Source organism: Narcine bancroftii, chromosome 2 (genome assembly GCF_036971445.1).
Source record: "Narcine bancroftii isolate sNarBan1 chromosome 2, sNarBan1.hap1, whole genome shotgun sequence".
Classification (NCBI taxonomy): domain Eukaryota; kingdom Metazoa; phylum Chordata; class Chondrichthyes; order Torpediniformes; family Narcinidae; genus Narcine; species Narcine bancroftii.
In genome coordinates, this window is record NC_091470.1 from 351,805,239 (window position 1) to 351,819,294 (window position 14,056).

Genomic DNA, 14,056 nt, shown 5'->3' on the forward strand with positions numbered 1-14,056 from the left:
CCCACCTCACTGACAAAAGGCAAAGGAGGAAAAACCCAACACCCAACCCCAACCCACCAAATTTCCCCTGCAGCCGCTGCAACTGTGTCTGCCTGTCCCGCATCGGACTGGTCAGCTACAAACGAGCCTGCAGCTGACGTGGACTTTTACCCCCTCCATAAATCATCGTCCGCGAAGCCAAGCCAAAGAAGAAAGAAGATTAAGGGACCATTTGTTTTTGACATTAGCAATAACTGTTGTCAGTGTCATATGGCTGGTTTATGCAGTCTCAAACTGGTTTGAAGCAGGGATGACGATTGGAGGCCAGGATTAGAACCAGTGTACACAGAATATTCTTTGGGGATCTCAGTTTAAGCTCCATTATTAAGGTAAGTTTTCTTTTAGCTTTAAAAGAATGTATTCAAATATTAAACAACCTGAAATTCTACAGCAAGGTAATTTTGGGCTTGTCTAAACATAAACTAATTATAGTTTAAAAGGTAAAAATGAATGAGTTCTATCATTGCTCAACTTGGTGTTTGACAAGAACCTGCTTTGTGTTGCTTTCAACAGAGATTCTTTGCAGCTTTTGAGATACTTCCAGTTCACATCATGCAGTTATAAATATTGTTTGAATTTCAAAAGAACAGAATTGTTGATCATTTTAAAATGTTACTTCAGTCATATTCAGCCAGCAAGGTTGCATACTATCTTTGGCTTGGCTTCGCGGACGAAGATTTATGGAGGGGGTAAAAAGTCCACGTCAGCTGCAGGCTCGTTTGTGGCTGACAAGTCCGATGCGGGACAGGCAGACACGGTTGCAGCGGTTGCAAGGGAAAATTGGTTGGTTGGGGTTGGGTGTTGGGTTTTTCCTCCTTTGCCTTTTGTCAGTGAGGTGGGCTCTGCGGTCTTCTTCAAAGGAGGTTGCTGCCCGCCAAACTGTGAGGCGCCAAGATGCACGGTTTGAGGCGTTATCAGCCCACTGGCGGTGGTCAATGGGGCAGGCACCAAGTGATTTCTTTAGGCAGTCCTTGTACCTTTTCTTTGGTGCACCTCTGTCACGGTGGCCAGTGGAGAGCTCGCCATATAACACGATCTTGGGAAGGCGATGGTCCTCCATTCTGGAGATGTGACCCATCCAGCGCAGCTGGATCTTCAGCAGCGTGGACTCGATGCTGTCGACCTCTGCCATCTCGAGTACTTCGACGTTAGGGATGTAAGCGCTCCAATGGATGTTGAGGATGGAGCGGAGACAGCGCTGGTGGAAGCGTTCTTGCATTCCAAATAGGTGGTTGTGACATGCTTAGAGAGATGCTCTTTTTGTTTCAGTATGCAACAATTGTACTTCAGTTTATTGCACTCATCTTTTCAAAACTGTATTCAATCAGGACACAGTATTCCTGTTAGCATATACTCTTAGCTGCAATTTAAGCTTGGCAACCCATTGATGTAGCTGCTAAATTTTGTCGAACAAAATAACATTTTGATCTGAATGATGTGCAAAAAGAAACACCTACAGCCCAGCTATGCTTTAGTAGCAATTAAATAAATTTGATTTTTTATGAATAATCTTATAATTCCAACACAGTGCTGCAAATGCAGTTGCCATTTCAAAGTGCTTTAGTTATTTTGTAACATGAATAATAATTGATATTCTCTAATTAGTAAATTTTCTATCATTTTTACCTCTTGTTCATATTTTCTTTAGTTCATTGTCAGCTCACATTCTCTGCACTTCAAAACAACCTGTAACCAAGCTTTTCCACCACCTATCCTCATCTCACCATCAACTGCATCTCAAATGTACACCCTGAATTATTATGGCCCTCTCTGCTTCCCCTTCCTCAATCTTCAGGTGTTGCATTGTCACTAAGATCTGAACTACTAATCTTTTCATCTGAATTTAAATTTGATAATCCTGTACTCTTCGGTGGTTCAAAACCGTGTAAATAAAAGTACATTGAACTTTTATTGTCGCTGTACCTGAAATTTGCCCCACAGCTTTCTCAGGTACCTACTCTTGTACTGGAATTTTTCATCACCATTCTCCCCACCACTCTTACTGAGATCAATGTTTAACACTTTAAATTCGTCAATATTTTCTACTTTGAATTGGACCGACCAGCATTTGTACAGCACCTATAAAGTTTAAATATATTTTTTGTTTACATAACATTAACAACTGTTCAGGACCATATTGATTATTGCTAATTTTAAATAAAAGTATTCATGACCTGTTTCTGTGTTTTGGAGTACTAGAGGTCTACCAATCATCCATGCATGGCAGAAATACTCATTTTATTTTGAAGAAATCTGGCTATGTGCCCACTTTTCATACTTAATTTTGTATAAGATTAATTCTAAAGACCACTTGAGAAAATAAGTCAAAAGTCTTTGTAGGAATGCAAATGTGTTAATGTGACAGAATATAGAGTTTTATTTTGGGAGATAAATTGGGGCAGGTTTTAGTGTAGGTCAGACTTTAAAATAGATCTTATTTAAAATACTGGATCTCTGCCCCATGCTAGACATGTCAGGGCCAATGGTCTCTGCAGAAGCTTTGGAGATTGCCCAAGAGACTTCACTAATGGATTATTGTTTATAAAAAGGCAACGGATGAAAGAACTTATCGGAGCTGCAGATTATCTGCAGTGGAACTTGCTGTTCTAAGAGGATCATGTGGCTCAGCAAGCAGAGAGAGTCAAAGAGGCTTTCTCTTTAAGAGAGATCAGTTCTATACTTTAACAATCAGCAGCAGCAACTGGGACTGGAACAGGGCAAGCTTGTGGAAAACCCCATTTGGAAGATGGGTTGTGAGTGCTTAGTTCAGCCTGGTTGAAGCCCTTGTGGTTCATGCAAGAGGAGAGGACTGGCTGCCTAATGTTTCGCTTGGAATAAGAGAAACAAAAAGGCCTGAAAGAAAGAGGTTATCATCTGGAGAACCCTGAGGGGCCAAGTTTCATCGGCAAGACACTGAAGTGGCTGATGGAAGTAAATCAGTTGTGGGTGTCAGCAATCAACAAATCTTTGAAAACCTACAAGAATGAGTGGTAACCATTTACCTTTCAAGCACCAAAACCTGGCAAATTGATAAATGTTAAATTCTGTGCACATTATAAGAATTGCCTGCTTGGAATGAAGTTGGAGGAACGAGAAGTGAGATTGGTCTATGAACCAAAGAACTTTTCTGAACTTTTCTAAACTTTTCTAAACGTGTGCTAGAATTAAAAGGGGGTTAAGTTAGGCTAGTTAAGTCGATAGTGATAAGTTGAAGTTTGAACCTGTTTTCATGTTTAAAAATAATTAAAAGCAACTTTTGTTTAAGTCACCATTTGTCTTGGTGAATATCTCTTGTTGCTGGTTTTGAGGTCCTCTGGACTTGTAACATTAAAACAAAGACTTAGAAATACACACACAATGCAAGTTTTCACATGAGTCATGGAAATAAGCCCTTTGGTTTACCTTGACCAAGGCTGATAACATCTAATCAAATCTTGCAAAAGTTGGTGCTGTTTGGTCCTGTGTGGAACAATAAGCAGCATTACAGTGAAAACAGAGGCCAAAAGAGCTGGCTTACCCTTGCCACTGCAGGCAGTAACCTGCACATTTCTGGCACTGTTCCAAAATGTCAGGCTCCAAGGTTGTAAATGTTTATTTGTACATCATGGTGAGTGGCTGTTTGACTTGAATAGAAGTTTCCTGGAGATCAGCATGGTAGCAGAAAGAACAATTGACAGTATTATTTTAAGATGAGTTTTTTGAACACCCCGGCCACAGTTAAAAGTAGAAACTGCATCTCCAGAAAAGAGATGCATCTTCATCAAAGCCTTCAAGTTCCTTGGGAATAAGTTTGTACCAAAGAATGTTTGCCTCTTGTCTATTAATTTTCTGACATTATAAACTGTAATTGCTGTTGGAATCTGTATTTAGAATAATAATGCCGGCAGTGGCCAAGCTGGTCTTGAATAAAGCCATTTGAATGAATTACATTGCATAAAAGCGTAGCAGACTTCTTTCCCTAAATGTCATCAATAAGTGGGATTTTGGGACTGTTACACGATTTCATGGTATTTACTGGTATTGTCTATATTCCACATTTACGTGGGAATATCTAGGGATCATGAGTCCATGCTATGGAAAATCTAGTGATTTAACATTTTTGTTGTCATACCTGTTGCAGACGTAAATATTTTATAATTAAACCAAGAACAGGTCATTTACACTGTGGTCAGTCTTTTGAACCTTGGACTGCTCATGGACTGCTCCAACAGCGCAAAAAGACTATCTCCATAATTATAAAGTTTCTCTTTTTCTTGCATTCGGATAACTGAAGATTTATTATCCATCTTTTGTATTTATGGTCTCTTTTTAATTCATTTATGTGTATTTTTTTTAACTAAGTTCCTGTCCTGCTGCAGCAAGAAAGAATTCTGGTGCATATGTACATTGTACAATTTAGGATCGTCATTGATTCCAAAGATTGGGGAGGTGGTTAGCCCACAAGGAGAGAGAGATTGAGTCACCTGGGACTATACTCGGCTGGATTTCAGCAAAATGAGATGGGTCTCATAGAAATAGAGAAAAATTATGTAAGTAATAGGTAAGATAGAGGAAGGAAAGTTATTCACACTAGTTGGCAAGACTAGAATTAGAGGACATAGCCTCAACATTCAGGGAGAAAAAATTAGGACTGAGATGTTTTTCTGAAAGAATTGTGAATATGTGAATTTCTCTGCCCCAGGAAGCAATATCTCATTATATGTATTTTACACAGTTAGATTTTGTTCATAGTGGGGAAATTAAAGGATCTGGGAAAATGACAGGTTGGTGGAGATAGGTCCACGACTATGTTAGCCATGATCTCAACAGCCAGATGGCCTTCTCCTATTTATTTTGTTCTTGCAGAACAACTTGCTTTCTTACTTTCATCCACTTGCTCACATTAGGCACATATCCTCCATCCAAGTGATAGTTAAAGAAAGCTAATGTATCTTCTTCCACCACTTGCCTGGCAGTTTGTTGCATATGCCTACCACTCTGAGTGAAGAACTGTTTCTTCATGTCTCTTCTAAATCCAACACCACCTCATAGTTATGCCATCTCACCCAAGATTCTCCTACTGTAGGGAACAGACCGTCACTCTTCTATCTGTGCCCATCGTACTTTTATACACCTTAATAATGTCTCCTCACAATCCCTATGCTTTAAGAAACATTCATTTTTCCAGTCTCTCTACCGCAATTTCCCTAATCCTGGAAACAACCTTGTAAACCTGTTTGGTGCCCTTTACAATGTCCTTCCTAGTTCTCTTTATTAGTTAACCAGCCCACAACAGTGGTATTATCAGTGCATTGAGAGATTGCATTGGAGTGCTTGGCCCCTACTCTATTCCCGCTACAACCAAATCTTGAGGTGCTCCTGTGTTGATGGTCAGTGAGGAAAAGATAGTGTTGCCAATCTGCACTAATTAAGATCTTTGCATGAGGAAGTCAAAGATCCAGTTGCAGAACAGAGTCCCAGATTCTTGAATTTGATGACGCTTTTGCTGGTATGATGGCTTTAAATGCTGAGCTGAAGACAACATCGTGGTGTTGGAGTTCTTGTAATGAATGGTGATGCAGCATAGAGTGGAGGGCCAGTGAGATAAGTCCAGGACTGAGGGATTGTAGTTATGTGGATAACTTAGATGGATGGGTCTCGTAGTAGAGGAAAGTGATTTGATGTTGAAAAGCTTGAAGGATATGTCATTGGACAAATTGCTTTTAGTCGCTGAAGAATAGATCAGAACAAGAGGATAATGGTGATTGACAATAAAACTGGATGGAAATGTATGCATGTAGTGTATGTAGATTTAGTCATAGTTCTACAAAGAATTGACTGAATATTGAAGGGAGTAGCAGAAAAAGGAGTAAAGAAATGCTGGCAGGAACTCAATGGACAGGATGGCTTCTTCCTGTGGTTTATGGTTAGGTTTTATTACTGTCAATCTAAGTTGTGCATACAAGCTTTTACTTAACCTGTGATTTGTTTTGATCACGATCTCACGGTGTACAGCAAAAAGAAAGTGGATGGGAATTTTAAGTATACATGTTACGAGCCCATTGGACTCCAAAACCCAGGAGTAATAGAAATTCACCAAGACAATGGTTACTTAAACAAAAGTTGCTTTTAATTTTCTTTAAACATAAAAACAGGATCAAACTTTAACTTATTGCTATTAACTTAACCCCCCTTCTACTTCTAACCACACATGTATGTAATGTGTATATGTTCAGGAAAGTTCTTTGTTTCACAGTCCAGTCATTCACTTTTCACTTCTCCAAGTTCACTGGTATCAGGCAATTCTTATACTGTGCACAGATTTCAATATTTATGAATTTTCACCAGGCATTGGTGCTTAAAGATAAATGGTTACTGCTCAGAAAGTTTCTCGTTGGTTTCAGAGAGATATTTGTTGCTCATTGGATACACACACAAACTGATTTCCTCCAATCAGTCACTTCAGTGTCTTGCCGAAGAAACTTGCCCCATCTTGGGTTTTCCAAATAACAACCTCTTCTTCCAGGTCACCACAGAGTTCCTCTTAGTTCCCTTATTTCAGGAGAAACACTCTCACCAGCCATTCCTTCTTGTAAAGACTACATGGGTTTTCAACAGGCTGAACTCAGAACTCACAATGCGTCTTCAAAATGGGGTCTTTTAACAAAGCTGCCAGCTTGCCATTTTGCAGCCTCAATTGCTACTGTAGAACTCTCTCCTCTCTCTCCTCTCTCTCCTCTCTCTCCTCTCTCTCCTCTCTCTCTCCTCTCTCTCTCCTCTCTCTCTCCTCTCCTCTCTCTCTCCTCTCTCTCTCCTCTCTCTCTCCTCTCTCTCTCCTCTCTCTCTCCTCTCTCTCTCTCCTCTCTCTCCTCTCTCTCTCCTCTCTCTCTCTCCTGTCTCTCTCCTCTCTCCTGTCTCTCTTCCCCCCCCCTCTCTCCCTCCCTCTCTCCACATGTCTTCTGACAGGGCTCCAAACCCAATCTTTGAAAGAATTTATTAGCCTCTGAGTGTGGGTATTATCCATTTGGACTTTTTTTTTGAAGTTCTTTCCAAAGCAGTTCCATTGTGTCTGCAAAATCACTCGGAGTCTCGACGAAAAGCTCTTGCATTTTAAATGAGATGTCTTTTGTGAAGTGTTACTCTGTTTGTGAAGTGACCTACACTAAACCCCCACAATCTATCTCTTTTAAAGACTTATTTATCCATATCCATTCAAATATAACCTGTTACAATATGCAACTCTGCATCAAATATATTCATTATTTTAATTCTCATTGGATGTATATATGAAAGGTATACATGTAAATGTTTGTGTCAAAGCAGTCATGGGCTTCCCATGAATAGTAATTACTGCAATAATATTTAAGTTGCCAGTTAAAATATTCTGATTTGTCTTCGTTCTGAGTTTGAAGCTGGTCTTGTATTCAGTCTTGTGGATTTATTAACTTGAAGGCAAATTATGTTTAAGGTATGAAAATGTTTTAAAATTAAACACGTGTCAGGCTATTATTAAAATTTTGACTCCTATGCCTGGTAATAGGATAAAATAACTTTTCATAGAATTAGATGAAATGCTAAAAGATATTCTTTTGTTTTCCAAAAATAGAGGATGAGGCTTGATATTTCTTGAACTGCCTTATTTATACTGAATAGTGTGGAGTCGGAGCAGTTTGCATCATGTCCATCATAAAAGCAGGTGCCATTCGTGTTCAGTGACTGATTGGGAAAATGAGACCATTTTGCTCCTGCACTGCTGCATTATTCACTATCGTTTTCAGTGATGCAATTCTAAAATATCTATTTCTTTCCCGTTGCAGTGGTTCAACAGCTCCTTCCAACACACTTTTATGGAGTTTATGAGAGGCAGCAGTGGCTATTGCCCAGCACAACATAGCATCTTTGCAGACAAGCAAATCTAAGAACATTTTGGATTGACCATCTTTTTAAAAGAATCCGAGATAACGGATAATATTCATTATCTCCAGTTGTATTTTGATTGCTTTGCAATGCACCTCCAAATGGGGTGACTGAACTGTTGAACGCTGAAGCATTTGTAGTTTGAAGAGCAAATTAAGAGAAACAAAGGGCGAGAGGACCTGATTTTATAAACAAAGTTCAAAGAATTTTTCACTCCCTTGCCGCAGTAAGAATCCTACAATCCTATGAAGACGGTGTACGTCGATTAATTTGGAGCTATCCAGATCATTTAGAGAATCTGTACTGACCTGTACTGTTTTGTGCCACTGGTTCCAACCACATGGCTCGCATGAATCGCCCTGCACCCGTGGAAGTTTCTTACAAACATATGAGATTTCTCATTACCCATAATCCTACAAATGCCACATTGGGGGCATTTATAGAGGTGAGTTTTGAAATGCTAAACATGATTGCAGTTTAATGTTTTGGAGACTATTAATAGATGTTCGAACAGAAATTTTGTGTTACAAGTTGACAGACTTCTGTTGGGATAGATTTTGGTGAATCTTATTTTGCATTGAAGATATCTAATATAAACTGATGACGTTTGTTATTTGAGACCGTAGGCATTCATGGTATAGACTAGGATGAAGTTTCTTGAAGTCTGTGAACTTCGAGAATGACAGAAATTACAATAATGAAATAAACTCACCAAAGAGGACCACATCATTTCTTTCACATTGTCTAAATTCTCATTGTCTTCACTAATTTATCAAACTTTAAATGTTGCACTGACCTCGACCCCAGTCACTAACTCCTGTAATAATTTCATAGCCTCATCACCCAGTTATATTTTTGAAGGAGAAAAGCTGCTGATGCTCTCAATTTTTATTTTGATCCTGGAAATGAAGTATAAATTGGAAAATTCAGTCTGGGCTTTGTTGAAATCTGTTTCTGTGACAGCTTGGTACTTTTTGAATTAGAAATAATATAATTAATGCCATCTGCCTTCTTAGTTATTTCACTTTTCAGATAGTTTTGAAGGGAGAGAGAATTTACGTTTTCCATCTTGTTCTTCTGTGTAATTTTTGCTTTTCCTTCTTTTGTCCCCTGCCTGTAACATCTTGAGAATGATCAGAAATGTGTTTCTTGTAGGAGCTGCAGAAATATGGTGTAACCACTCTCGTGAGAGTATGTGAGACCACGTATGATAAGAGGCCACTGGAGAATGAGGGTATTATAGTAATAGTAAGTAAAGCTCTTTGTTTTACCTTAACGTGTTTAACATAATCACATGCACTTTTGCAGAGTCGAGTAGAAAATTCAAAACCAGAGAGTAAAACTAATAACTTGTCTTCAATAATTGCGAATAGTAGATTTTCATATTTTGAAACTTTCTGCTGTGGTAATTAGATGTGATCTAATGTTCAATGGCTCAATACATGAACCTGGATTACAAATTACCCAATTAATCCAAGTTTCATAAATGAAGGCAAGCTTTTTGCATCAAGTTTCAATCATCAAATCTCTGTAAGAAGCAGATGTTTACACAGCTTTGTGTACTAATCAATCATTTATTAATAAGCTTTGAAGTTTACCAAACTTTGCTTCAATCCTACAAATATTGTACAATTTCATGTAATGGTGTGATTGTCGATGGCACTTTGTAAATCTCTTCCTTTCTGCTTTTGTAGAGGTGGTTAGAGGTACAACATGTAAAAGACATTTAGACACAAATGTGTTTAGGGAAGGTTTCACACAGCAGATAGTGGAGGAGGTGACAACAAAGTACAGCATATACTGTATTGACGTTTAATATTGGGCACTCCATTCAAGAGTGTGATAATTTGAACAGAATTATCAAACAAAATTTCCATATTCAATATTCATACATTGCACTTGAATAGTTCACCTGTTATCATTGCCAGTCAATCTTATAAAAGTGAAGCAATAGCCTGTCATAGATCTTCACATTAATGACCTAAGTATAGTTTTGGTTTCACCAGGACCACTGTGCTGAAGACATCACAGCCTTGCTCTAAACCCAGGCCAAATACCTGAATCCCAGATGGGAGATGACCTTAATATAAAAGACCGCATTTGACAAAAGTGTGGCACGAAGGGGAAAATATTCGCAGGGGTCCTATCTCACAAACATGGTTTTGATCCCAACACCAGGACTTCACACAGAAATGTTGTCTTCCCCTACCTTTTGTCATCTTTCTAACCCACCACACTGATCTCCCTTTACCCATTTTTTGATCTTGCCCACCACCCCTGCCCCCAAGGTTCTATAGGGTGTTTTCTTGTACCTTCTCACCTTTTGCATTGCAGCACTGACAGCCTTTGCCTTCTAACCACCCACTCCACCCTGTAGGACTTCTCTACCTTTTGCTTTTCTTGCCTCTCTCTCCTTTTGTCTAGCATCTGCTTATTGACTGTCCCTGTCTGTCAAGTTTCACTTCCATCTGGTTTACCATCCCACGCAGGGCCCTGTTGCATCCCTCACTGTGTCCTTTTAGCTCTAGCTTCTCATACATTTCTCCAGCCTCGATTAAAAGGGTTTTGGCTCAAGGTCCACAATTCTTTTTGATCCCCCTCCACCTCCAACAGAGTGTGTATAACTTCAGATTCCTGAATCGGCAGTGCCCTTTGTGTCCGGAGTTACTGGGAGCAGTATCCAGCACCTGGTAATATTCAGTAGTTTAATTAATGGTCTTTGAGCAGGCTGAAATTGGGAAGGTTCACTAATTATATAATACTGAATTCCTTTCACATCTCAACAAATTAAACTGCCATACCCAGATAGCATTGAAGCATGGGCAAAATATACATTCTATAAAAGTGCCAGGTACTGATTAGCAAGAGAGAGAAATGAACCCCACCTCCCATCTTGACATTCAATGGCTTGGGAAGGCCACCAATTGCGAGATCCCCTCAAGTCCTCTATAAAGGTGGTTAGCGCAATGCCTTTACCGCGCCAGTGATTGGGACCGGACCGGTGTTCAAAACCTTATGGAGCGAAATGGCCTGTTACCATGCTGTATATCTAAATTAAATAACTATGATTTGAAAATGTATCCCTGTTCTTTGAAACTGGGTCTGGATCCAGGAACACCCTGCAGAGCAACCCTGAGTATATCTTGACCAGAAGGACTTCACTGGTACAAACAGGTGACTCACTGTCACCTTCTTGAGGATGTTTAGAATTGTCAATGAATGTTGATTTTGCCAGTGTAGCTGTTGTATTGAAAAATTAATAAATCTATATTCAAGTGTTGAAAGTTGACATTCTTCATTCAACGGATTCAGGAGCGTATTGAAAAGTTGCTTTTCTACTTCATATTAGTTTATTGGCAGTGCATTCTAAAATGTCACTGAATATGGTTATATTCAGTGGGACTAGGAGGGTGGGGAATTTGTTACGGCATGGACTAGTAGGGCCGAACTGGCCTGTTCTGTGCTGTAAGTGGTTATATGGTTATAAATCTGAATTAGGAAATGTTTTTGATGTGGGGAGAAAAACTGTAACTAAACCAATTGAATTAAATTGAAAGATACATAAACATAGATAATCTTCACTGTACTGCGATGCAAAAAAAAGTGCATTCAGCACCTTTGTGCTGTCTGGTTTGCCGATTATTGTTCAAGAATCTGCTAACTACTGGAAAGAAACTGTTCTTGTATCTAGAGGTGCTGATGTTCAGATGTATGCACCTTCTGCCCTAAGGTAGGAGTGAGAAGAGGTTGTGACCCGGGTGAAGAGGGTCCTTTATGTTGCTGCTTTCTTGAGGCTGTATCTCACTATGGAAGTCTGCAGTAGATGGGAGGTTAGATGGACCAGGCTATGCTTCCCACTTTCTGCAGCCTTCTATGTTGCTGGGCAGTTCAATTTCCAAATCAGGCTGTGATGTAACTGTGTTGCACCGCCTAAATACACCTGTGTGACCATGCTACTCTTTATTTTATCATACACATGCACACCTCGGAAAAAATAAAGTATTTCCTACTTTGTTAACATCTGTGGTCATTGTAATTATTCTACATTTAAGCCAGATTTGATGCTCCCATTATTAATTGTTCCAAGGTTGAAATTTGTTCATTTTTGGAATTGATGTGAGCCAGCATTTATTCTAATTTGCTCTCGAAGCTGAAGATAATTTGCTACTGAATAACTGCAGCCTTTTTGGTGAAAGGATTCCTAGAGTTCCAAAATTTAATCCCAGTAACAATGAAAGGTCTACAATATCTTTCCAAATCAGGATGGAGTGTGACTTGGAGGGGAGTATTGCAGTTGAGTGTTCCCATCCACCTGCTTCTCTTGTCATAGTTGAGCAAATTTTGTCAGGGTAGCCGAGAAGTTGCAGTCCATTTTGCAGATCATACAAGCCGCAGTTAATGAGCATTGGTGGTGGAGGAATAAATATTTGGAGTGATGGAATGGATACCTGTAAAGAGGGATGCTTTGTCCTTAGAAAGAGGTTTCTTGAGAGTTGCTGTTTATATCCAGGAAAATTTAAGAGTATTTAATCTTGGAGTTGGTAGAAAGGCTTTCTGTGGTTAGGAGGCAATTAATTCACCACCAAATAGCCAAACTCAGACCTCCTTTTATATTCACAATATCCGACTGCTTGCCCTCCCACTCCAGAATCCTGTGATTCCTGACCCTGCCACCTGGGAAACAACATTCCATCTGGGAGCCTTGATCTTGTCCACAGAACCTCCTATCTACTTGTCTAACCAACAAGTCCCCAATCACCATGGCTCTACTCTTCTCTCCCACCCCCCCCCCCCCTTTCCCTTCTGAGCTGAGGGGCCATGCCAGAGACATGACCATCTCGACTGGTCCCTGATAAGTCGTTAAACCCCCGCCCTCAACAGTATCTAAAACAGTTCACTTGTGAGGGTGACGGTCACAGAGATGCTATGTGACGGTCACCCAGTTACCTGTCTCCTAACTTTTAGGGGTGACTTCCTTCCTGAAACTCTATCACAACCTCTGCCTCCCTTAAGATCCACAATTCATCCAGCTCTAGGTCCTTAATTTGGTTTGTCAGGAGCTGCAGCTGGATGCACCTTTTACAGGTGTTGTCATCAGGAACAAGCATGCTGTCCTTGACCCCACATCCTACAACCAGAGTACTGGACTGCCCTAACCACTGCCTCTTTTACCTACTCCTAAATCAATTAAAGAAAATTCCAGCCTTACCTCGGTGGAAGCAATCTCTTCCTCAGCCTCTGCTCACTGAAGCCTCAGAGCTCTTCTCCTACCCTATGTCACTCACTTATTGGCCACTCCTTTAGCTTCCCCTCCCTTTATTTGCCCCTGCCAATTATCTCAAGTTCTCTCACTCACAAATCAGCACTTTGCCCTCTGTGCCCTTTTTAAACTGTCTCTAAACTCCTAACACTCACCTCTCCAACAAGACTTTTCGCTCTTCCTCTGACTTTCCTGCAATGTAAAAACTGGGACAATGTAGCTATTACAGAAGCATGGCTATACGAGGGACAGGACTGGCAGTTTAATGTACCAGGTAGAAAGGCTATACCCATGATAGAGGTGGAGGCATTTTTGTATAGGGATCAGATCATAACCATACTTGGAGAGGAAATTTCTAGGGCTATCATCCAGTGAGCCTCTATGGGTGGAACTGAGGAATAAGAGGGAGTGATCATGTACTATATGCCCCCGTCCCCTTTCCTTAATTAGTGAGATTTAGAGGATTGAACTTCAGAAGATCACAGCCGCAAAAATAGCAAGGAGGGAATTTTAACTTTCCAAGAATCAACTATGACTACCATAGAACAATTATACCACAAAAATAGGCCACTTCAGCCCCTCATGCCTGTGCTGAACTGCTTTTTCTTGCCTTGTCCTGCTAACCTGCACTCAGTCCATAGCCCTCCATACCTTTCCCATTCATATACCTGTCCAAATTTCCCTCAAATGTTAAAATCAAGCCTGCATCTATCATTTCAGCTGGAACCTCATTCCACACTCTCACCACTCAGTGAAGAAGTTCCCCCTAAACTTTCCCCTTTCACCCTTAACTTTTCGAATCTCACCTACCCTCAGTGGAAAAAGCCTATCTACATGTACTCTGTCTTTCCCCCTCATAAT

General features: G+C 40.1%; 1 protein-coding gene across 5 annotated transcripts in view; it reads left to right on the forward strand.

The window, feature by feature from the left end:
- The window catches only part of LOC138755756 (protein tyrosine phosphatase type IVA 3-like), a 105,677-nt gene that overhangs the window by 79,491 nt on the left and 12,130 nt on the right, over nucleotides 1-14,056 (forward strand). For all 5 annotated transcript variants that reach the window (XM_069922308.1, XM_069922310.1, XM_069922307.1 and 2 more), the window contains 2 exons: nucleotides 7,836-8,380; nucleotides 9,091-9,183. In XM_069922308.1, the coding sequence (XP_069778409.1) occupies nucleotides 8,276-8,380; nucleotides 9,091-9,183 (198 nt within the window). In that variant the 5' untranslated portion in view covers nucleotides 7,836-8,275. The remainder of the gene's footprint in view (nucleotides 1-7,835; nucleotides 8,381-9,090; nucleotides 9,184-14,056) is intronic.